This window comes from Rhinoderma darwinii, chromosome 5 (assembly GCF_050947455.1).
Source record: "Rhinoderma darwinii isolate aRhiDar2 chromosome 5, aRhiDar2.hap1, whole genome shotgun sequence".
NCBI classification, from domain to species: Eukaryota; Metazoa; Chordata; class Amphibia; order Anura; family Rhinodermatidae; genus Rhinoderma; species Rhinoderma darwinii.
Window position 1 is genome coordinate 28,417,190 of NC_134691.1, and position 24,863 is coordinate 28,442,052.

General features: G+C 43.2%; 1 protein-coding gene across 1 annotated transcript in view; it reads right to left on the bottom strand.

Annotated features, from left to right (window-relative positions):
* The window catches only part of COLEC10 (collectin subfamily member 10), a 41,488-nt gene extending 17,304 nt beyond the window's left edge, over positions 1-24,184 (bottom strand). The window contains exons 1-3 of the mRNA XM_075827978.1: positions 24,012-24,184; positions 13,282-13,353; positions 3,080-3,151 (exon numbers count right to left, since the gene is read on the bottom strand). Coding sequence (XP_075684093.1) covers positions 3,080-3,151; positions 13,282-13,353; positions 24,012-24,141 — 274 coding nt within the window. The 5' untranslated portion in view covers positions 24,142-24,184. The remainder of the gene's footprint in view (positions 1-3,079; positions 3,152-13,281; positions 13,354-24,011) is intronic.
* Between the last annotated feature and the right edge of the window lie 679 nt (positions 24,185-24,863).

Sequence of the window (24,863 nt, forward strand, 5' to 3'; positions counted from 1 at the left end):
TATCTATCTATCTATCTATCTATCTATCTATCTATCTATCTATCTATCGCACACCAGTATATGACCCAGAGTACACCACTAGGTGTTTGGATTGTTATTACTACTAATATATTACATGGATCCAGTTTACTCATGTTTGTGCTGCCTTGTTCTGTGCATGTATTTAAAGGAAGTCTTTGTTTTATTAATTTTACCAACAAATAGTAATATCATAGCCAACCCTTCCTTAGAAAAGAGGCTGGATACATTTCAAAGATGTTCTCTCACATGTACCATAGACCAGCTACCAACTATCCCAGATATTACAGGACGGTGTTGGCGCTAATATCCAGAAAATGCAAGATTTGTGGTCTAGACTACATCGGATTGGAACTGGTAGATTGGGAGATTTAAACGCTGTGTACACCATTGAAGACAATTTTTTTTTCTTTTATATAAAAAATGTCTATCAGTATGTTCGGTGCAACTTTGTCATTATTTTTTTATTACAAATAGAAGAAAAAAATCATTTTCAAATGTGTACATAGCATTTAACCCTTTCAGGACTAGACTAATTTTCATTTTTATGCTTTTGTTTTTCCTCCCTGCCTCTTTTCGTTGACACAGTCATATGAGGGCCTAATTTTTACTGGACAAGTTGTACTTTCTAATGGTATTATTTAATATTATGTGCAATGTACTGGGAAGCTGGAAAAAAATTCAGAATGGGGTGGAATTGGAAAAAAACAGCAGTTCCACCACTTTATTATGGGTTTCGTTTTTACGGTGTTCACTGTACGGTGAAAATGACACGTTATCTTTATTCTGCGGGTCAGTACGATCACAGTAATACAAAATTTATATAGCTTTAAAAAAAATGTAGAAGTTTGAAAGAAACAAAAGAATTTGCATCGCCATATTGTGACCCCCAAAATGACCATCAGCCGCCACTCACAGATTCCCCCTGTAGATAGTGCCACACAGCCCCCTTGTAGGTAGTGCCACACAGCCCACTGGTAGATAGTGCCACACAGCCCCCTGGTAGGTTGTGCCACACAGGCCCCTTGTAGGTAGTGCCAGACAGCCCCCTTTGTAGGTAGTGCCACACAAGCCCTTTATAGGTAGTGCCACACAGCCCCTTGTAGGTAGTGCCGCACAGCCCCCTGTAGGTAGTGCCATACATCCCCCTTGTAGGTAGTGCCACACAGCACCCTGTAGGTAGTGCCACACAGCCCTCTTGTAGGTAGTGCCACACAGCCCCCTTCTAGGTAGTGCCACACAGAACCCTTTAGGTAGTGCCATACAGTCCCCTTGTAGGTAGTGCCACACAGCCCCCTAGTAGCTAGTGCCAGACAGCCCCCTGGTAGGTAGTGCCACACAGCTCCCTTGCAGGTAGTGCCACCCAGCACCCTGTAGGTAGTGCCACACAGAACCCTATAGGTAGTGTCACACAGCACCCTGTAGGTAGTGCCACGCAGCCCCCTGGTAGGTAGTGCCATGCAGCCCCCTGGTAGGTAGTGCCACACAGCGTCCTTGTAGCTAGTGCCACACAGCCCACAGCCCCCTTGTAGATAGCACCCCCCTTCCTGGAGATAGCGCCACTGTGGCTCCCTGAAGGAGTGGAATCACCCTGTGAACAGAGACATATCAGGTGCAAGTCCTGAAGCCGAATCCCCGTCCACAGTGTTGACGCTGTGACTGGGGATTCTACTCCAGGAGAAGCCCCTGTCGTCTGTGTCCATTTATGGACATTGACGTCACTGGGTTCTCCTGGAGTAGAATCCCCGGTCACAGAGTCGGCAACGCTGTGGACGGGGATTTCGCTTCAGGAGTTGCCCCTGATGTCACAGTCCATGTCTGGATAGAAACATCAAGCGCTATATCCAGGAGCAGAATCCCCGGCCACACGGGGATTCCGCTCCTTTAGGGTCCTACAGTGGCGCGAGTAGATAGCAGAGCAGGGAGACACCTCACTGCTCTGCTATAGCAATGCGTCACTACCGCTGTAGCAGCTGCTACAGCGTTAGCGACGACGCTGAGTAAAGAAGCGCCCAGGCGAAAAGGCGGCTGCTGAGTCGCCAGGCCGGGGCGCTTCTGAAATAAGCAGGGGAAGGGAGCCAGCGCAGCGCCGCCTTCCACCTGCTGGAGTGATGTAAAAAGGCTCAGAACAGACAGACGCGTTGTAGTGACGCCATCACGCCCGTCTGCACTGAGCCATACACTGCACAGACTGGAGAAGCAGAGGGATCTCCACCCCTCGTGGGAACAGGCATAGGTGAGTATGTATTTTATTATTTTTACTAGGCACTATTGGGACTGTGTAAAGGCAGCTATAGGGGCATTATACTGCATGGGGGGGAGCTGTGGGGCATTATACTGTGATGTGGCGGTTATGGGGATATTATACTGTGTGGGGCAGCTACAGGGGCATTTTACTGTGTGGGGCAGCTATGGGGGCATTTTATTGTGTGTAGGCATCTATGGGGGGCATTATAATGTGGGAAGTGCATCTATAGGAGCATTATACTGTGTGGGGGCAGCTATGGGACATTATACTGTGTGGGGGCAGCTATGGAGGCATTATACTGTGTAGGGGCAGCTATAGGTGCATTATATTGTCAGGGCAGCTATAGGGCATTAAACTGTGTGTGAGTGGCAGCTATAGGGGCATTATACTGTGTAATGGGGGCACTAAGGGGTTATTATACTGTGTGCGGACAGCTATGGGGGAATTATACTGTGTGGGGGAAGCTTTACGGGCATTATACAGTCCTATCAATAAAGCCAATTAGATGATAGATAGATATGAGATAGATAGATAGATAGATAGATAGATAGATAGATAGATAGATAGATAGATAGATAGATAGATAGATAGATAGATAGATAGATAAAGAAATAGATAAAGACAGATTCTAGACAGTATACAATAGTAAGGGAAATTCCCCAAAACATTAAAGAGTACCATGAACAGTCAGTAGGGGGAGCTGGTTAACCGTCATAAGGAGTACAGATTATTTGTTTTAAAACGATTTTTTTTAAGAAGTTTTGAACTACAACATGGGAATAAGTTCTGCTCAGAGAAAAGTAACCAGCTTACCTTTACTTCCAATTGGACCAATTTTACCTATAAGACCGTGATCACCCACATTACCGATTATCCCCTTATCACCTGAAAGAAAAACAGAAAATTAAAGCCACAATATTCATATGACTAGTTTCCCACCAGACTAAAATATATGCTTCAAAGAATTAAAAACCCATTCAATAAGTGATTTCTTTAAATGACCACAATATTCAAACCATGAAAGGATTCTTTACAGTTACAGCTTTGAAGCTATAAAATTCACATTGACAATTATTTAGTAAGCCGAGAGACGTGGATATATTTGAGGATTTGTAGAGGATAAGAAAAACATGAATTGCTTTCTTTCAAAAACAGTGCCTCACCTGTCTATGGGTGGTTTTTGGTATTGCATGTAAAAAAAAGTGGAACTTGTTTCTAGAAAAAAAATTAAATCCTAACTATCTCAAGTACACAATACTTTTTTTTCTTCCCCCAAGGGGATGGGAGGGAATGGTGGGATATCAAACAACGGGTATGTTTTCAAATGCTGTACAACCCTTATAACACCTTGAGGACTGGGCCATTTTTTGCCTTGAGGACCAGAGCATTTTTTTTTTCTTCGTATTTTAGCAGTCATAACTTTTTTTTGTGGTTGTTTTTGTTCGACATAGCTGTATGAAGCTTTAATTTTTTCGGGACAAGCTGTACTTTATGCTGGTGACGTTTTTTATTTCAGCATAACTGCAGAAAAAAAGCAATTCTGCTGCAGTTTTTATTATTTTTTCATTGCATAGACAAATCATCACAAGATATTCAATACAATTATTGTTCAGGTTATAACGATTGTAATGATACCAAATTTGTGTATATTATTTTATGTTTTGTGATTTATATTTATTTATTTAAAAAAATGTGTGTTTGTCTATTTTAATAAATTTTCATTTCTTTTTTTTAACATTGCTTGTAAGGCTCTGTTCACATCTGCGTCGGCGGCTCCGTTAGGGGCCTCAGTCGCAAATCTGGCAAGGTTTACCGGAGACAATAGCACAGCATGTGGCGCTATTTTGTCTGGTAAAATCATAGACACCCCGACGTAAATCTGACAGAACCTATTAAAGTCAGTGGGTTCCCTCGACAACCTTCGGGTTCCGTTGTGCAACGGAATCATTGGTTCCGTTATTCCCTTGTTCTGCTCCTCTGACTGAGCAGTACAATGGAATGGTTCAGCGCAGGTGTGAACATAGGGAGTTTTGACATTTTTATTTTAACTATAATGTTATGGCATTTACCTATATGCCAGTCTGTTAACTTGTGTACTAATTGTGCCCAGGCAGTTGTTAGTATGTATGTCCTAAAAACAGAATCCCCTATGCATGCCCTAATGGCAGAATAATATGGTCAGGCAGCCCAGGGGTCTTTCAATGCATTCTGGGCTGACTGCCCCAGCTAAGTGTGTGCCCCAATTGCATCCCAGGTATTTCTAGTGATGTGATCAAAGGTGGGTCCACCCCAGCATGCTCTATTATCAGGACGACAATGCTTGTACTGATGAGACAGCTGCCTGATGCTCAGGACAAGCATTCTTATCCTATGTCCTCAAGTGCTCAAAGTGATTGACCACCCTTAAACACAATTATTATTATTTTTTTTAAATTAACTATCTAGGTCAAAAATTCTGTGCTGATAAATTTCTTAATAAATCTTTACAGTGGTGAGAGCTCCAAATAATCTGCATAGACATGAAAGAGTTAAATGATAATATTCTAATTGCCTTCAGCCACCAGGAGGAGGAGCATAAAGTATGGGTGGAGCTTAAAGTGTATTAGGCTTGTACACTAAGGGTATGTGCACACGCTTAGCTAAAAACATCTGTAAATACGGAGCTGTTTTCAAGGGAAAACAGCTCCTGATTTTTAGAAGTTTTTTAATCAACTCGCGTTTTTTGCTGCGTTTTTTATGGCTGTTTTTGTAGCTGTTTTTCTATAGAATCAATGAAAAACGTCTCCAAAAACGGCTCAAGAAGTCACATGCACTTCTTTTTCGTTGGCGCGTTTTTACGCACCGTATACCGAAAATGAGGCGTAAGAAAACGCTCTGCTTCTGATTCTTTAGCCATTTTTCGGGATGTTTACAGCCCGAAAAACGGCAGAAAATATGTCGTGTGAACATACCCTTAGGCCCTGTTCACACTTAGTTTTTTTAGGTTTTTTTTGCAGGCAGAAAATTCTGTCTGTAAAAATCAGCTCTGTTTTTATTTAAGTGGTTTTGCACAACAGGCGTTTTTTGCCTCATTTTTTTGTCTCTTTTTTTTTACCTCTGTCTTCAACAGGCAAAGGAGGTGTAAAAAAACGCGTCAAAAAATGCCACCACCATTCGCGGTGGTTTTTTCCATCTCCTATTGATTTCAATGGGGTTTTTGAGACGGAAAACGCCTCAAGATAGAGCATGTAGCTTCTTTTTCCCATAAGAGTTTTTTTCCAATCGCGCGAAAAAAACGCCTCCACCACCCATTGAAATCAATGGGAGGCAATTTCGTCAATTTTTTGCCACGGTTTTTGCCTGTGGTTACCACGGCAAAAAAAATGCTGCAAAAAAACTTTTGAGATACAGCTGCCCTGTATCCTGTATACAGAGCAGCTGTATCGTGCGCCAAGACCTGAATACATCATGTCCGCAGGACTGACGGGTTCAGTGAAAGCGGGTCCTATGTGTTTCTGACATGCAGGATCCCCGTGTTATCAATCACATCTCAGTTGTGAATGTCCAGGGGCATAGCTGGGGGGGGGGGGGAGGTGGTCGGTCATGTGCCCCAGGCGCAACTAGGATGAAAGAAGGAGGATGCCGCTGGCACAGTCTGCGAAAACAGTTTTTTTTTCTAACTCTCCTGGACCATTGCACTGCGCATGCGCCAAAAGGGACAAGGGACAATCTGAAAATATGCAGGGCGTGGCCAAGTGAGTACGTTTGAGTGAGGTCGGTGCCGCGAGTGGACCACTTCAGACACCTGACCTCAAATCGTGACTGACTCAGGCCAGGTGACTGTACTGGTACATTCCCTGGTCGGCACTGACCTCACTCAGACCTGCTCCTAAATGCGAGTGAAGTCACTATCTACAAAAGGGGGGGGGGGGGTTGTGTGACACTATCTACAAGAGGGGGGAGCTGTGTGACACTATCTACAAGAAGGGGGAGCTGTGTGGCTTTATCTACAAGGGGGGCTATATGACACTACCTACAAGGGGGGCTGTGTGGCACCATATACAAGAGGGGGGGGGCTGTGTGGCACCATCTACATCGGGGGGATAGTACCATCTACAAGAGGACTGTATGCAATATCTACAAGGGGGGCTATTTGGCACCATAGCAAGGGGGCTGTATGCAATATCTACAAGGGGGGCTGTGTTTCCCCATCTACAAGGAGTGCTGTGTGTGGTACCATCTAAAAGAGGGGGGCTGTGTGTCGTTATCTACAAGGGGGGGCTGTGTGTCGTTATCTACAAGGGGGGCTGTGTGTCGTTATCTACAAGAGGGGGGCTGTGTGGCACTATCTACAGGGGGCTGTGTGTATTGTTATATAACTATATTACTTGTAAAATGTACAGATGCTTTTATGCTCAAGTTACAATAAAAAAATGTGAATTTTTTTTTTACACCTCGTTGTTTGGTAGAGAAAGCAAACATGTAGAGGGGAAAGGAGATGTCGAGGAAGAAATTCGGGGCGGGGGACGCCAATCTGAATCTTTGGCCTGGGTGCAGGAGAATCTATGCAGCATCCCAGAAGATACCCTTCTGGTTCCTGTCTAAATGTATATGACATGTTTTGTTATTTTCCACATTATGTGCTGTTCACCATGCAAATAGGATGTGACGGTTCTAGTTGGGAGCCACTAGAGGGAGCATAGTGCATCTTTGATGTGTTTGGAAGAAAGTGGAGCCTGCTTTAATCCCTTCCCGAAATTTCGGGTAGGGGAAGTATGAAACGGGCTCACGGAGTGAACCCGCTCCATACGATGTCAGCTGTTTGTTAAATGCTATGTTTGTCAATAGCGACCGCAGCATTTAAATCGTTAGAAAGAGGGGGGCTTAATAGTTGCCTGTCAGAATCACGATATACTGCAATACATTAGTAACGATCGCTGGTTGAAGTCCCCTAGGGGGACTAATAAAATAAGTAAAAATTAGTTAAATAAAGTTTTTTTTTGTGTAAAAAAAAGTAAAAGTTCAAAAAACCCCCCTTTTCCCATTTCCCCCTAGAGCATAGTAAAAAAATAAAAATATTAAACATAATTGTAATCGCCGCGTCCGTAAAAGTCTGAACTATTACAATATATCCTTATTTAACCCGCACGGTGAACAACATTAAAAAAAAATTGTAAATGCCAGAATCTCTATTTTTTTGTCACCTAAATGCTATTATTAAAAACTACAGCTTATCCCGCAAAAAAATAAGCCCTCATACCACTTAATCGACGGAAAAATAAAAAAGTTATGGCTCTCGGAATTTGGCAACACAAAATAATTTTTCTTTTTTGCACATATATTATATGGCAAAATAAATGGTGCTACGAAAAACTACAACTCGTCCCGCAAAAATCAAGCCCTCATAGTACTATATTCATACCTCCCAACCGTCCCGGATCCGGCGGGACAGTCCCGGTTTCTCAGCGCTGTCCCACCATCCCGGGCGGTCTGCAAAATATCCCACTGGACACTGCAGTTGTATCAAAACAGCTGATCGCTGCTGACAGGCGCCCTGCATGCCAGACGTCTGCAGCAGCGATCAAAAGAAGGCAGGAGTCTTGCGGTGGTGTTCTCACTGGAATCGATGCCGGCACGAGAGTGGACCAGTCCAGTCACCTGACCTCACCGGTCAGGTGACTGGACTGGTTCACTCCCGGGCCGGCATCGACACTAGTGGGAACGCCGCTGCAAGACTCCTGCCTTCTTTTGACGGTGAGTGAAAGCAGAGCGGAGAGTGGCAGCAGTAGGGCCGGCTACCTCTTATAAGGGGGTTGTGTTGCGCTATCTACAGGGAGCTATCTATAGGGGGGCTGTGTCTGGCTCTATGTACAGGGGGGCTGTGTGTGTAGCTATCTACAGGGGGGCTGTGTGTGGAGCTATTTACAGGCGGGCTGTATCTGGAGCTATCTACAGAGGGGCTGTGTCTGGCGCTATGTACAGGGGGGCTGTGTGGAGCAATGTACAGGGTGGGCTGTGTCTGGCGCTATGTACAGGGGGGCTGTGTGTGGAGCTATATACAGGGGGCTGTGTGTGGAGCTATCTACAGGGGGCTGTGTGTGGAGCTATCTACAGGGGGGCTGTGTCTGGTGCTAGGTACAGGGGGGCTGTGTCTGGCGCTATATTCAGGGGGGCTGTGTCTGGCGCTATGTACAGGGGGGCTGTGTGTGGAGCAATCTACAGGGGGGCTGTGTGTGGAGCTATCTACAGGGGGGCTGTATCTGGAGCTATCTACAGTGGGCTGTGTGTGGCGCTATGTACAGGGGGGCTGTGTGTGGAGCTATCTACAGGGGGCTGTGTGTGGAGCGATCTACAAGGGAGCTCTGGGGGATGATTTTTGCATTGACCGGTAGCAGAGTTACACAACTGGAAAAAAACTCCCCATCATGTAACTCTGCTACCTGTCAATTGAAAAGTCATCAACCACAGGGTCTCCCTCTTGACTTTCATTGTTCTCAGCCTCTTGGTTTGTCCTGCAGCTGCCGCCGTGATGAGCAAATGTTATACCCAAGATAGGAAAAGTAACACAAAGACGACATAACCGGATCCATAATATCTGTGATACAGTCAGATGTAACGTCTATGGCCACGGTCCGTCGTTCAGTCATTAACCTCGATGGCCATGGACATCTTACCTCGCTGCAGCGTCGTCCTCCTATGAGGCTCCGGCACTCACTTCCGGACCTCGAGTGTCTCCGGCGAACCCGCGCATTTTTACAGGAAGTCTGCAATCTAGCCCTGGGCTATAAAAAGGGCTCTGTCCTCTTGCTCTTTGCCAGAGCATTGTTCGTTACCCTTTGTTTGTCGTGCTTATGGTCTCCCAGTGTCTTCCAGTGTACCTTGCTCCTGTATCCTGTATGCTGTATCCTGTTTCCGTGCTACCTAGTGCTATTGCCGTGCTGTGCTACAGCCTACACTTGATCTGCTACGCCTCACCTGACGACTTCCCGCCGCCTGGTCCTGGACGTGCCTGCCTCGCTACTGCCTACAATTGCCTCAGGTACCCTCGCTGAACTAATTGAACTCTGTACTTACCTGTTTGGCCAGCTGCCATTCCGCTATGCGGTACGGCCCAGTGGGTCCACACCCCGCATCGTGACACTAGAGATCTGCAGTGAGAATGTGCACTTGTTATTTGCAGAAGGATCTGGCTGTGATTTGATGTGTTTATGCGGGATATTGGGCGTGGTTAGGGGGCGTGTCTTAAAATGTCCCTCTTTTCCGAATTTAAAAGTTGGGAGGTATGCTATATCGACGGAAAAATAAAGACGTTATGGCTTTTGGAAGGTGGGGAGGAAAAAACGAAAATGAAAATCTGAAAAAGGGCTGCGGCGGGAAGGGGTTAACCATAGAGCTCACACAGAAATCAGTTAGTGAGTTGAGTCCTGCCTGCTCTAAGCAGAGGACGTGTTTCTAGGGTATCTATACACTGTTATATCTTCCAAAAGGCGCTAGGCCTCAGCCCTGTTAGCTGAGCCTACCACAGCCTCAATGCAGACAAGAGACTGAGAATTATCCATCTGCATACCGGCTTTTACCACAACTCCACAGCAATATTCCTTCAGCTCCCCAGAAGCTGTGTGTCCTGCCTCTGAGGAGAAGTGTAACCATTACTGGACTTCAGAGCTTGTGCCGGCGTTGTCTGGGGTTCTGCCCAGTGGCGTAACCACCGCTGTAGCAGCCGTAGCGGCTGCTACGGGGCCCGCAGCATGAGGGGGCCCGTGTCGCCCGCCGGCATGGCCCCCCCCATGGCCGGAGGCTCCGCTAGCAGCCGCTATGGCTGCTACAGCGCGACGCCACTGAAGGGGTTGTTCCTACAAAAGACATGCATCCGCTATCCACAGGATAGGGGATACATGTGGGATCGCTGGGACGCCCAGCGATAAGGAGAACGGGGGACCGAAAATCCCCCGAAGTTCTCCATGACAAACCTCGGAATTCCGGGGTCTGTCGGCAGCTCCATAGAAATGAATTGTGCACCGGTCGCGCTTGTGTGCATGCGTGACCAGCGCTCCTTTAATTTTTTATTGAACTGTTCTCCTTATCGCTGCCAGTGATCACACACGTATCCCCTATCCTGTGAATAGGGGATACATCTCTTTTGTAGGACAAACTATAGGCCGTTTTTCTTTTGGGGCGGGGGGTTGGGGGCTGTATGGCATTACCTACAGGGGGGGTTTAGGGCTGTATGGCGTTATCTATAGGGGGGGCTGTATGGCGTTATCTACAGGGGGGGCTGTATGGCGTTATCTACAGGGGGCCTGTAAGGCGTTATCTACAGGGGGCTGTGTATGGCGCTATCTACAGTGGTGCGCTGTGTGGCGGAATCTATAGGGAGGCACTATCTACAAGGGGAGGTTGTGTGATACCCAGGGGAGGGGGGCCCCAGTCAAAAGTTTGCTATGGGGCCCAGTCTTTCCTAGTTACGTCCCTGGTTCTGCCCCACGCCGCAACAGAATCTAAGTGTCTATCAAGTCACTCCATTTAACCAAAATCACTGCAAAAGTGAATTCATGTAACTATACAACTGCTGCTGGAAATTGTGTCCATCTCTGCCAAGGTATTGCTGGATAAGAGAAACCGTAACCAACTAGTCACCTTCATTTCCCTATTGGCTGAAGTGGACCGCAAGGACTGTGCCTCTATCTTGGATGTATTGTACATATTTGGATACTTCAGTAAACGTGAGTTGTACCATCCATCTGTGTCCTCTGGTCTCTGCACTACACCATCATGGGCACCCCACTCACAACACCAGCCAGAGACACTATATAGCACTGGGTGTTGCCCCAGGGGGAAAGACCACTACCACCATCATCATCAGTGCAGCCCCCTATCACTGAACCAGCCCAAGAGGAGTGGGGAGGAGAAGGTAGAGTCCCTAGGAACCACTGGCTACACCCTAGACCACAGCCAGCCGTGTACTACAACTCCCATCCTCTCAACACACACTCCCGTGGGTTGCTGCACCTAGCTACGCCTCTGTGAGCGGCACTGACGGGTTCAGTTTCAACAGATCTTACTTGTCTCTGACAGGCAGGATCAAACTGTTATCGATCACATCTAAGTTCATAACTTAAGATGTGATCGATTGCAGGTGGATCCTGCGTGTCGGAGACAAGTAGGACCTGTTGACACTGAACCTGTCCGTGCCACTCAGTGCCGTTCATAACTTAGATGTGATCGATTACAGGTGGATCCTGCGTGTCTCCGCTTTCACTAAACCTGTCAGTCCCGCGGACCTGACCGATTCAGGTCTTAGCGCACGACACAGTTGCTCTGTATACAGAATACAAATCAGCTGTATCTCAAAAAGTAATGCCATGACAACCGTCGTCACCCCACGATCTCGTTGTGGAGGCTGGGATGAGCTGTCGAAGGGGGCCGACCCCCTCTTTTCAACGCCTTAGATGCTGAAGTCGCGATTGACTGCAGCATTTGAGGGGTTAAACAGCCAGGAACAGTGCGATCGCTTGATCCTGGCTGTTAATCCTGGGTGTCAGCTGTAAAACACAGCCGACACCCGCAGCATATTGAGCACGCTCAGCCCGTGAGCGTGCTCCAAACATCACACCCACCTCCAGGACGTAATAGCACTTAGGGGTTGAGACAAATAAGTGTTCTGCAATTCTGCTATTCATTTCAATGAGAGTTTAATAAATCTGTACGAAGTGAGCTCCCCCTAGTGGTGGCTGCAGGCGGAGAGAATTTTATGATATAAAGGATTTTTAACGGATTTTACATTGATGGCCTGATCCCCACCGATCAAAAAAGGGGCACCTTGACTGTAATACCCCATGCAGCGATGTCCATGCCCACACCCACCACAGCAGCATGTACACGTGTTTTGCTATGTGTTGGTACAGCAGTGAAGGGGCCAGTGGAACTCCAGTTCTGCTTATTGTGGGGGCATTCATGGCATGATGAACCTCTGGCAAGCTGACTTGTGGTCCATCAAAGCAAGAGTTTCTGCTTGTTAGCATCTCTCCACTCTGGTTCGTAAGGGGGGTCCCGAGCATAGCGCATATAGACATGAGTTGTCCTGATGGGACAACCCATTTATGAAGAAAGACACTTGGGAGGGATGCCCCGGCCATTAATAACACAACATAGTAGTAGTTTTTAAGGAATTGGCAGTTTGCTTGTTGGTGGTCTGGAAGGATTTTCCCCACTTGACCTTTGCTGCTTAAGATTTTGCAGCCTGAAAGGTTTAACGTGAAACACTAATCTCTTTTCCAGGCTGTAGCAGCACGAATCTCTACAACTTTGTAATAAAATCTGTAGCAAGAGTTGGAAATAGCTGCTAGACCTGCATGTGGGTTACATTATAGTTGTGGATATCTTCCAGGCATTGCTTCATTCATTTTGTAGGGAACACACGCAGGTTTGACTTCAGAACATGAACAATGTTTCTAGACATTTTACAATTCTTTTTTTTAGACTTACTGTACATTTATCTACATTGTAATGGTAAGTATGCTACTCATTTCACTATCGGACCGGTCACATGCAGCCTTGTCATCCCTAACATACAGTATTATAACTACATAAGCTTTTAGGTCACTGCCTACTACAAGATCAGCACACCCCTTCCCTGCGGCGACGGTAATGAAACTTACAGTATCTGCCATGCTATATTGTGTTCTATCGCCTTATCCCCTGTGACACATGTTATCAATCTCTACATTAACAAATTCAGATGAGTGGATGGATCACTGTCACTCACAAAATCAACATACTCCTCTTCTGTTGCTGTCATCATTTTCATGATCTGACAGGTATACTGTATTCATACCACTGCCCCATCCCCTATAACATGTTTACATGTATAAAGTCTACACTAAAATAATCAGGAGTGGACAGGTCACTGTCTTCCTCAAGATAAACACACTATTACCCTCCTGCCATTTCATTTACTTTCTCTGATCACTCACCCAGATGCAGTTAGTTAATACAAATATAAAAATGTATTTCAAAACAGTAAGACATCCACTTACCGGTTAACCCCTTGGGACCTTCTTTCCCTTGTTTTCCAGTTTCACCTGTGTCACCATTTTCACCAATGTCACCTACACAGTAGCATAAAAAAAAAACAACTCAGCACACACTCTTAAAGGGAATGCATCATGAAAAAATTGTTAAAATAAAAATGTTAAACCTTTTGATGCCATTTTTTTGTATTTGCCTCTCACCATATGAAGAAAATGTGTCTTGAAATTTTGCAGTTCTTCCTCTGGCCACTGAGCCTCACAATAGACTGACCCTTCCTGTTCTGTAGAGATCACTTGTCAGCAGTCATCTCATTAACATCACAGGCAGGATTACACTGACAGGTAACACCTATATATAGATAACACAGGGTCCACCAATGGCAATAGGTGATGGACACAGCTCCCCTCCTCCCGACACAGAGCATGCTCACAACACTCTGCTGTAGAAGTCAACAATTCATTTTCTGTCTGAGGGCTTGTTTTTTACAAGACAAATTGTATTTTTCAATGGTACCATATTTGGATGCATAGAGTATATTAATTAATTTTTACTAACTTTTTTTTGGGAGAGACAAAAAAAACAGCTATTACAGCATTGTTTTTTTGCGCTTTAAATTGACACCGTTCATTGTGCTGTGTAAATAATATGTTACTTAGTGATTCACTTTTATTGGGGAGAAATGGAAAAAATTAATTCTGGAGGTTTTCACCGGATAGGTCATCAGTACATGATCTGTGGGCGTCTGACACCCGGACCACGCACAGTTAAGCTGCTCCGGCTGCCTCCGTGTCCCAGACGTATATGCCGGAAGCAGTTGGCTCCGGCCATGGAATAGTGTCCGAGCTTCAGTACTGCAGCTCTGCTCCTATTCAAGTGAATAGGAGCAGAGCTGCAGTTCTGCAGCACGGCCACTATGCTATGTACAGAGCCAACTGCTTCCGGCTCCATACTTAACATAATGTGCCATAACATCCAGTTCCCGCGGCCACTGGAGCGCTGATCAGTGCGGGGTCCAGGTTTTGGACCCACACCGATTATATACTGATGACCTATCCGGTGGATAGATCATCAGTTTTTCTGTAGTGGACAACCCCTTTAACTTTATTGTTTGGGTCGTTACATTTGCGGCAATACCATGTATGTGTATTTTACATTTTTTTTTCATTTATAATGCACAAAATACAAAAGCATTACTGCCTGTCAGTGTAAAACTGACAGTCAGTCTATCAGACCGTGCCTCTGGCATAGTCATGGCAGGCCTGGGGACCTTTGTAAAAAAAAACTCTGCCATGGCGTTCATGGGCCATTAATGGGTGACAGATGGAGCCCCTTCCCTCAGTCAAAGCTCTTAAATGACGTGCATGAAGGTGATAGTGCGTGGGAATCGGTCAAAGGGTATGTCATAAAAAAGTGTGAGAATATAGTGGTGTTTGGGGTCCAGGTGCCAAGGGTATGTGTGTCAGGGATTTTTTTTAAGTCCATGGAGCGCACTTTGAGGGCCTCCATAAGCCTCTTTATTCTAGGGTTCAGTGGGGTCCCAGCCCCGGCATCCCTACAAATGCTATTATCTGGCATGTTTTTATGAAAAGTCAGATATACATATGCACAAAGTTTTGCAATCCCTTTAAGGCTGAAGCAGCACCTTGTGCCTTCAGATCTGTGTTCTGCCACCCCAGACAGGGCCGTCGTCTAGACAAAATGCCATGCTGTGAATCATCAGACTCTTCTCCTGTTACATAAACATTCACTTCTATCAGAGATGTTGTCATTTTAGAAGGAAAGCACCTGAAATGTTCTATTTTTATGATCAAATCATGGGTGAAGTAATCTAAAGGTTTGGGGATTTTTTTCCGAAATCTTTATTCAATAGATAGAACACAATGGTTTTCCTGCGCTGATTCTGGAAACAAATGAGTTTCAGAAATTCTAAGAATGTGTTTCTGGTAAATGTTTTATTCCATGAGTTATTTTCTTGCATTATTCATCTGCCATGTCCTGAGAAGTCTGCATTACTTAGAATAAATATAACTCAGCCGTCTGCTATTGTAGAACCAGGGGCATAGCTATAAAGGGTGCCAAGGTAGCAGTCATACTTGGGCCCTATTACCTAAGGGGGCCCAGAGGTCCCTTTACCACATAAGACGGTATCAGTGTTATTAATGGTCCAGGAGCTTCTTGTTATGCCTCTGTTTTATATTCGGGTCTATTCCAGTGATTTGTAAATTTTTAGCATTAAGGAAATCCTGGCAAAAAGTTTTCATCTCGGGGAACCCTTACCGATTACTTCCGTAATTTTTGTGGGCATCGCTGACTTACAAAAGTTTTCTGCTACTTTTTTCTGTATAGAAAAGTGGCATTAAATTACTGCACTTCAAGGCTTAATGCTTTCGTTGCCCCTTTAGTGCCCATCTGTACAGTGTACCCTTGGTGCCCATTTGACATTTATTGACTCTTTTGAACCCTTCAGCCACAGAAGGGCACTTAAAAGGCAATAATTGTCAATTGGGCAGAAAGGGGGCATTGGACAGAAGGACACTAGAGCGTCAATAAATTGCAAATGGATACAGAATTCAATGCTGCCCTAGTGCCAATTTGCAATTTATTGACCGTTTTAGTGCCCTTCTGTTCAGTGCACACTGAAAGACCCTTTTGCCCTTTATTGCCCCCTTTAGGGCACTGCTATCACAGAAGGGCACTAAAAATTAAAATAATGGCAAATGAGCATTAAGGAGGCACTGAAAGAAAGGGCACTAAAGGCGCAATAAATGGCAAATGGGTACTAAGGAGGCACTGCATTCTGTGCCCATTTACTATTTATTGCCCCTTTAGTTCTGTTAAGTTACCTGGTGCCTAATTGAATCACTTAAAGCCCACAATGACTGAACTACTGTAGGTTTAGTGGGGGTGGGAGTATACCTGGTACAAGAGGCGGACTGCTTCATACTGTAGTAGTGCTGAAAACGTTATTACTGCTACGTACGGTGCTCTACTACAACACCCAGCATGCTCGCTTGCTCAGAGCTTCTAAGTAGCTGGACAACACTAGTCTGTGCTTCTCGGCTCCTCTGCCAACACTCATTGGGGATTCGCAGAGGGAGTGAAGACCTTCTGCTTGGTGCCCCTGACTCCTGAATGCTGATATAGACCATCGTGTTGATGTAATTGCACCGATTTGTATCACTGTTTAGGAGACAAGATGTAAAACTGAAAGCTGCGCAGAAGGTCATCTCTTCCGTAAATCCACATGGAGCCGTTGGACAGCATGGCTGAATCGCCGCGGAACCCTGGTTGGGGAACGCTGGTCTATTCACAAGTCGTGGTCACGATTTTATAATTATATCGTGGCGAAAACCGTAATTTGACCGCAATGTGTGAATAAACGCTTTAAGTGTATTTGCATGAGTCTTTTGTCAGAGCGATTTTTTTTTTTAAATGAATGATTAAAAAGTCCAGATGTAGCCGCAGCCTTATCACTGCAAGAAAATTGCACAGAAATCACTGTCCACAGAAATGCATTAAAGTAGTTGCCCGGGCACGGACAACTGATGACCTATTCCCAGGATAGGTTAGCGGTATATGATCGGTGGGGGTCCGACATTCAGACCCCTCACCGATCAGCTGCCTCGGCTGCCTTCGGGCACCGGATGTTATGCAGTGTATGCAAAGTTCGGTTGCCGGAAACAGATGTCTCCGTACACTGAAAAGCGGCCGTGCTGCAGAACTGCAGCTCGGCCGATGTTCTGGACTGGAGCCATCTGCTTCTGGCATAGACATCCGGTGCACGGAGGCAGCTGGAGAAGCTGATCGGTTCGGGGTCTGGCTGTCAGACCCCCACCGATCGTAAACTAATGAACTATCCTGTGGAGAACCCCTTTAAGTAGGTTGAAAATGACTTTAAAATCGCTCCAGTCAAGCGAGCAATTTCTTTTTTAGATGCTATATGCTGGGATTTCTAAGTGATTTTAATAAGTAGTAGCTGCTATTTCTTCCATAGAGTAACATAAAAATCTATGGTACGGTTTTGCAGCACAGTCACATTCACTTCAATGGAGATGAGCTGCAATACCAGCCCTAACTCACGGACTCGTAGCATTGTTTTGGGAAGGAAGCAGCCATGTTTTTCTAATCCTAGTATGTACCTTTAGGATTTGATTACTCTCTAGAAAAAAGTCTAGATGTAGCACTAGCCATAATGTCAACAAATCTACAGTCACACCTATCATGTCCTGTACACTGCTCAGATAGAAGAGGAGAATCCTGCTCTCCTATCTCTGTCACATATATATATATGTCACATATATATATATATATATATATATATATATATATATATATATATATATATATATATATATATAAAAGCAACAGCAGCAGCATGGAGGACATCATACAACAATAATTAGCAGTCTAGCTGTGGAGCGGTGTAGCTGAGAACCCAGCACTGGAGTGACATAGACATCTTACCAGCAGCGTGTCTGCCTCTCTCTGCTCCTACTTCCTCCCCCTGCTCACCCTTCCCCTCCCCATAGACTGTGGAGCGGTGTAGCTGAGAATCCAGCACTGGAGTGACATAGACATCTTACCAGCAGCGTACTGTGTCTCTCTCTGCTCCTACTTCCTCCCCCTGCTCACCCCTCGCCTCCCCATAGACTTACATACAGCGTGTGTTACTGAGTCACACTCTCTCTCTGCTCCCTACTACTGCTCCCCATCCATAGCCTGTCATAGCAGGCAGTGAAGTGACACCCCCCTCCATCTTCTGCAGGTGTCAATTCTACCCTGTAACCAGGGATGGACAATGCTTGACAGCAGATTTCAAGAAGGGAGACACCTAGTGGCAGTAACTTTACCCAGAATTTGCATGGATAAAACAACAACATTTTAACAGTAAGTAAATTACAAAATAGTTTTATATCAGGTATACTAGTAGATCAGCATAAGTTGTTTGAAAAGTTAGTGTCCATTTATTTTAATTACAATTGGGCTAATTCGTCTGCATAGCCTATCACTGCTGTTAAACCTTTTTTTATTATTTAAAAAGGGAATTCCTTTTTCAGCAAATTAATTCTCTTTTTTGTATAATTAAAAGTTATACAATTTTCCAATATAATTTATGTTTTAATTCTTCATGGTTTTCAAGATCTCTGCTTGCTGTTATTCAGTAGGAACATTTAATGTTTGCTTCCAGCGAATAAAATTCTGTCCATGGTCATGTGATGGACACACAGGTGTTACAGTTACAGTATGTGTATCAGAGCTGTGTCTTATAACAATCCCAGCACCTGTGTGTCCATCACATGACCATGGACAGAATTGTATCCACTGGAAGTAAACAATGATATTTACAACTGAATAACAACAACAAGCAGAGGTCTTGAAAACTGAGGAATTAATACAGAAAGTATATTGGATAATTGTCTAACTGTTCATTATAAACAAAAATAACATTCATTTTCTGAAAGTGGACAACCCCCCACAAGTCATCATAATGCACAAAATAAACGGTTAAATGAATATACACTAAAGTCTTTGTTTTGTTACTTTATTATTTTAATCTATTTTTTTTATATGGCTGGTGTAATCTGCGAGGATCATGATGATTATATCTTTTACGTTACTATCCCAAAACAGATAACAGAAGGTTTACTGGAAATATTACAGTATGAGGTAAGAGAATGAGTTAATTGGGGGATATGTTGATTCTGGACATCCAAAAACAAATTCAATAAATTATAGGTTTTCCTCAGATGAAAGAATAAAAGAGGACACAGAACAGGAACGTTGGTTGACAATTCTGCGGGATGTGGGAAACAGAATCACATATTCTCCAGGAAGTGTGGGCTAACTGGCACGTTCCTCTTCTCTCACAGTATGGGATGTTTGCACACTACGTCTTGGAGACAGACGAGCAAAAGTGGAATAGGGCTTGACACAAAGCAGAGTGGACTATCGTTCCTCACCCTAACCAGAAAATAATTTACTCCCATTCTCTAATGAATCCCATATCTCAGGTCATTGACCCATATATCAATGATCCTATTAAAAGCCATATTACAATGGTTGATTTTTAAATGACAAAAACAAATACAAAAAGAAGAGTAAAAGGCTAGAAAATGTAGTAGAAGAAGTAGGCACTGCCAGGCAAAACATGAATCTTCTGAGCCCCAATACAAGATCTGCCCCTGCGACCCTCAACCATAATGTTCCATTGCTAGTACTGCTGTCCTCCTATGTGTACAAGAATCATTGGGCCCAATCAGGTACCGGATGGACTGCAACCTTTATAGGTATATTCCTAGAAGCGGTCTATGGTAGTTTAAGACTACCTACTTATTTACAGCATCACACTGGACTAATGGTCTTGAATTCTTGCCCACATGTTATTCAAAAACACAGTCCCAATATCACATTAGTAGAATATATACTCAACATCATATGATGAGGTGCAGTCCGGTTGAGTCCATGATCGGAAGCAGAGGTACAGTGGCGAGTCAGTACCTGAATATAGGGAAGGCGTAAGAGGCCATTGCCCAAGAGCCTCCACTTCCCAGTTCTCCAAGAACAAGACATGGAAGTTAATACAAATATATATAACTTAGCATTGGAGCGCCATTTTTGTGTTTCTGAGCTACGATGCCTAATTTGTCTACATTCCTGACTAGAATAAATCCAGCGGCCATACCCGTCACTGCACAACTTATCCAAGGCAGGAGCGGGCTGGGACAGAGGATACCAGCAGCAATTTATTCTATCTTTCTTCAGCCATGTCATGGCGATATGAACATTTCTTCAGCGTTCAGTTCAGAGTTGGTCAACTGTTTCTTGAGACTTTTTGGAAGGCGATCCAAAAAAAAACCTTGAAAAGCTCCATTTACAGGTCAATTACTGGTAATCTTAGAAAGAGTTAGGGGCAAAGGGAGATTTATTGCGCAACCTTGTAGGTAAATCTGCTATATTCTAATGGGTTGTCCAATGCGCAGGTAACGTCAGAGGCACCATTCAATATTCTTCAGTTATCAAAAGCACTGTGAAATCTAATACTTCCACCATGTAAAACTCATGAAATATGAACTGCCATACTTGCTAACAGACCATCGCTGGCTCATGCCAGCCTGTATACCAGCATTATGCCTCCTACCTAGTCCCCTATAGAAGGAAAACATTGAGGTTGCGGGTAAGCACACGTTTACCATGACCATCATGCAACTAAAAGGCTGAAACATTTAAAGAGCATTTCCCCCTAAAATTCAAAAATCTCCATTTAGGGTAGGGCTCTATTCCCCATAGAGCCCTACCCTAAATTGGGATTTTTGAATTTTAGGGGGAAATGCTCTTTAAAGGTTTCCTCCATTTTTATTATTATTTCTTCTAGAATTGCAAACAGTATATAAGCTGAGTAAGTATATAGGTCTGGACACCCAATATGAAAACAAGGGAGAACTTCTGAAATATTGTTCTTCCGCAGAAAAGAAATAGTGTGTGCCAGTCCAACCACTTACAAAACAACAGGGGAAACCTGAAACCTAAAATAACAACGCAATGCCCTTATTATAAAACTAAGAAAACAATCCATTCACCCAGGGAACCTGCCTTTCTAGATGTCACATTGGTCCTAAAGGAAGTCCTACAGGGTATCGGCTGATATGTGAGTGGGAGAGAATGTATTTACACAGTCATGTGCTGGATCCATTTTTATAAGTTCACTTGTTAAAAAACATTAATTTTTACATAAATATTTATACGGCTTTATTTGTTTCCCAGCCTTGTAGTATTGGTGGCACAATGTATTATGGTCTCCAGGGAGGATCATTATTTCAGAGGCAAGAAATTAGATTTAGGAGATGGAGAGGGGTAATATCAAAAATATTAACTTTAGATGAGATAAGGCCATTTTGCGCAGGCCATTAATTAGGCGAATGAGCGTTAATCGGCTGATCTGCTTGTTTTTGTGGCAAATAAAATGGTCGCGAGTTGACAGCTCATCTCGCTATGTAAAGCAGGAGATGTGCTGCAAACCTGATGAACGATTGTTCATCTCCATATATTACCGATCATAGTTCCTTGTGAAAGAAACAAATGAGCGCCGATCGATGAGCTTTTTCACCAATCGGCGCTCATTTCACGGCTCATATCGGGCCGTGTTAAAGGACCCTATGAGATGCTTTCACGTGACATATCTCCAAACATTTAAAGGCTATGTACACCTTTTGAAAGCAAATTTTTTTTAAGAAAAATGTCTATCAGTGTGTTTTGTGCAACTTTATAATCCGTTTTTATTAACAATTATTTGTACTTTTTTAGATACAGCGGCTTTGTATCCTGTACACAGAGCAGCTGTATCTTATGCTGAATCCTGTACCCATCAGGTCCACGGGACTGACTGGTTCAGTGTCAGCGGGTCCTGCGATCCACCCGTTATCCATCACATCTTAGTTATGAACATATATGCGATCGATAGGTGTCTCTGACATGCAGGACCCCCTGACACTGAACCGTCAGTCCCGCTGACCTGATGGGTGCAGGATTTAGCATAAGAAACAGCTGTTCTGTGTACAGGATACAAAACAGCTGTATCTAAAAAAGTTAAATTTTTTTATAAAAACTAATTTTAAAAATTTGCACAAATCACACTGATATTTTTATTTTAAAAAAATCGCTTTCGACGGTTTACATAGCCTTTAAATAAAATGTTTTCCATTTTAAATTACTCGATTTTATTACTTTTTTTTATTGCTTTTTTTTTTTAAATACCACTAAGGGATTACTATTTTACATGTTTATTTTAAACTTATACTCATGTATACTAATACATTATGATCTGTGAAACTATGACACAGGCTGCTGTCAGGGCAACACTTAGTGTGCCCCAACATAAGACTTTGTGAACAGACAGCCCTAGGGTCCTTTCCAGGCCCCAAGGGACTACTGAACAGGGATCCCCCAGTCCTCAAAAAAAGATATCCGGTGACCCCCTTTAATCATGCCGCAGTCACTCTTGACCCCAGCAATCAAAGTGTTAAATGGCCGTCAGTCGAACACCCACTCTAGGCTGGCAGGGACACCCTATAAGATTGCCTTTCAGATTTTTACTAATGCTTTAGTATACGGAGTATACCAAAGCATTATACTATTATATATATTGTGAAGTCCCCTACTGGAATGTAAAATAATAAAAAATAACGTTTAACAAAGTCAGTTAAGAAAAAAAAAGTGTTCATATAAAAATAATAATAATAAATGTGTTGTTGTTTTTTGCAAAAGTGCAAAAACAAAAAACACATATATGGTATTGGCACAATCGTAATGACCCATATAAAAAAGTTAACATGTTATTTAAACTGCACATTAAATTACATAAAAAAGCAAAGTATCAACGGCCCAATAAAATTAATAAAAGTAAATCAATAATTATTATGTACCCCAAAATGGTTCTATTAAAAAAATTGTATTCGGCCTGCAAACAACAAGCCCACATATAGTCAAATCGAAAGAAAAATAAAAACGTTATGGCTCTTGGAATGCGGCAACAAAAACAATAATTTTTTTAGAATGTTTTTATTGTGCAAAATTAGTAAAACATAAAAAAAAAAACTATACGTATTTGGAATTGCCACAATCGTACCGATCGTTAGAATACAGATAACACATTATTTATGGCGCAAAAAATGGCAAAATTACACTATAATTTTATTCCCCACCAAAAAGATAATAAAAGTTGAAAAGATATGTAGCCAAAAATAGTGGCATTAAAAATGAAAACTCACAAGTCACAACACCTACGTCGACAGAAAAATAAAAAAGTTATGGCTCTTGGAAAGCGACTGTGAAAAAGAAGAAAAAAAAAATACTTGATTCTTAAGGGGGTATTCCAGCCTTTATCAATATCCACCTATCCATAGATAAAAATTGCTAGATTGGTGGGACCCGGGGTCCCCGTTCTGGTGACCAGTGGGGGTCCCAGCGGTCTCACCCTCACTGATCTAGCATTTTTCACCTATCCAGTGAATAGGTGAAAAAGGCTGGCGGTTGGAATACCCCTTTAAGGTCCAAACAAGCCTTGACGTTAAGGAGTTAAAGTATGTTTCTGCCTTAAATTATTATTGGGGATTTATTACCTGAGATTACCACCAAATACCATAATGAAGAGGCTGTGGAGCTCAGTATAGCACCTAAACTATGGCGCTGGTCAGAAATTTCCATAAATTAAAGTTTTCGACTGATCGCTTCTTTAGAATCACTGTTGTTTTCAATGAAATAAATTCTGGAGGAAGATCTGACCAGCACCAAAATAATTCAGGTTCTATACCAAGCAACACAGCTGCTTCAGTCTTGGAATCGACGGTGCATTCAATTTAAAAAAAAACGCCAATGCTATCTTCTGAAGTGTCTGTAAGACACATGAAAAATAAAAATAAACTGGAATCCCCATTTAAGAAATTCAGTTGACTTCAGTATGATATGTACCATTGATGATAATCCATGATATAATGAGTTATGCCAAATGACAAACTCAGCTCTGCTACATCTTTATAAAAGGGAAGGTTAGTAGACGGGAATAATAAAATAAAGTAATTTACAAGTATTTTTCTTTATCATCAATTATGAAGTTCCGCTAGAGTAGATAACACTATAAAGTTGACCTCAGATATTCCTTTTCGACCTTGTACGTAAACCTTTATGCAACGATCAAAAAAAAAAAATCTGTAAGTGAAATATCATCATATCAATATCTCACCTTGGGGTCCAGGTAGAATTGTGTGCGTGGAACAGATGTCTGAAGCAGATCGGTTCTCGGCCTCAGAAGAGTAGATGTCCCCCGGGAGGAACACAAGCAAAGTAACGTATAAAGTCACTCGACACAACATGTTGGAGACGCTTCTGAGATGTGGACTTTCCAAATGTCTGTTTGTAAGGAAGACAAGTAATTAGTGTTAAACAATTATGGCTGACACGTTATCTTCCAGCAGTCTGCTCAATGTCAGGAGTAGTTATCTCAGCCTGACAGATGTTTATATTCATTCATCTGTACATGATGGAGCAGTCAGTGCTAAGAACACAAGTATGTGGGAAAATAAACTAATTGCTGTTTTTCTGACTTTATTATTTGGATTTTTAATAGAATGTCTTATTTGTAAAGATGCCTGGAAGTCTTTTAGAAGAAGGTCATTTGAACAGAAGGTAATGTGTATTCGCTTTGGGCAGAATTAGAAAAAATACCTTGTTTAATGAAGGCCAACTAAACCCAAAAGAGAAAAGAGATGGGTTTGGGGACTGAACCTCCAAAATGTATGACTACAGTTGCAGCTTTCTGTCACAGTTTATGTAAGGAAATACAGCTCTGAAGTATAAACTGCATCTCTAACAAAGTAAAATACTGCGCAGACTAAGAAAACATGAGCCTTTAGTTGTATTGAGTGGAAATTGATGGAATGCCGGATCCCTCGCATAATGGACACCAACAGCGCCTGACGGACCCCATTGACTTATAATTGGGTCCATCGGGTTCCCCCAAGGTGTTCATCATATTACTAGAAAAAAATAGTGCTGCATGCTGCGCTATTTTTTCTATCTAATGTGGCAAAATTTG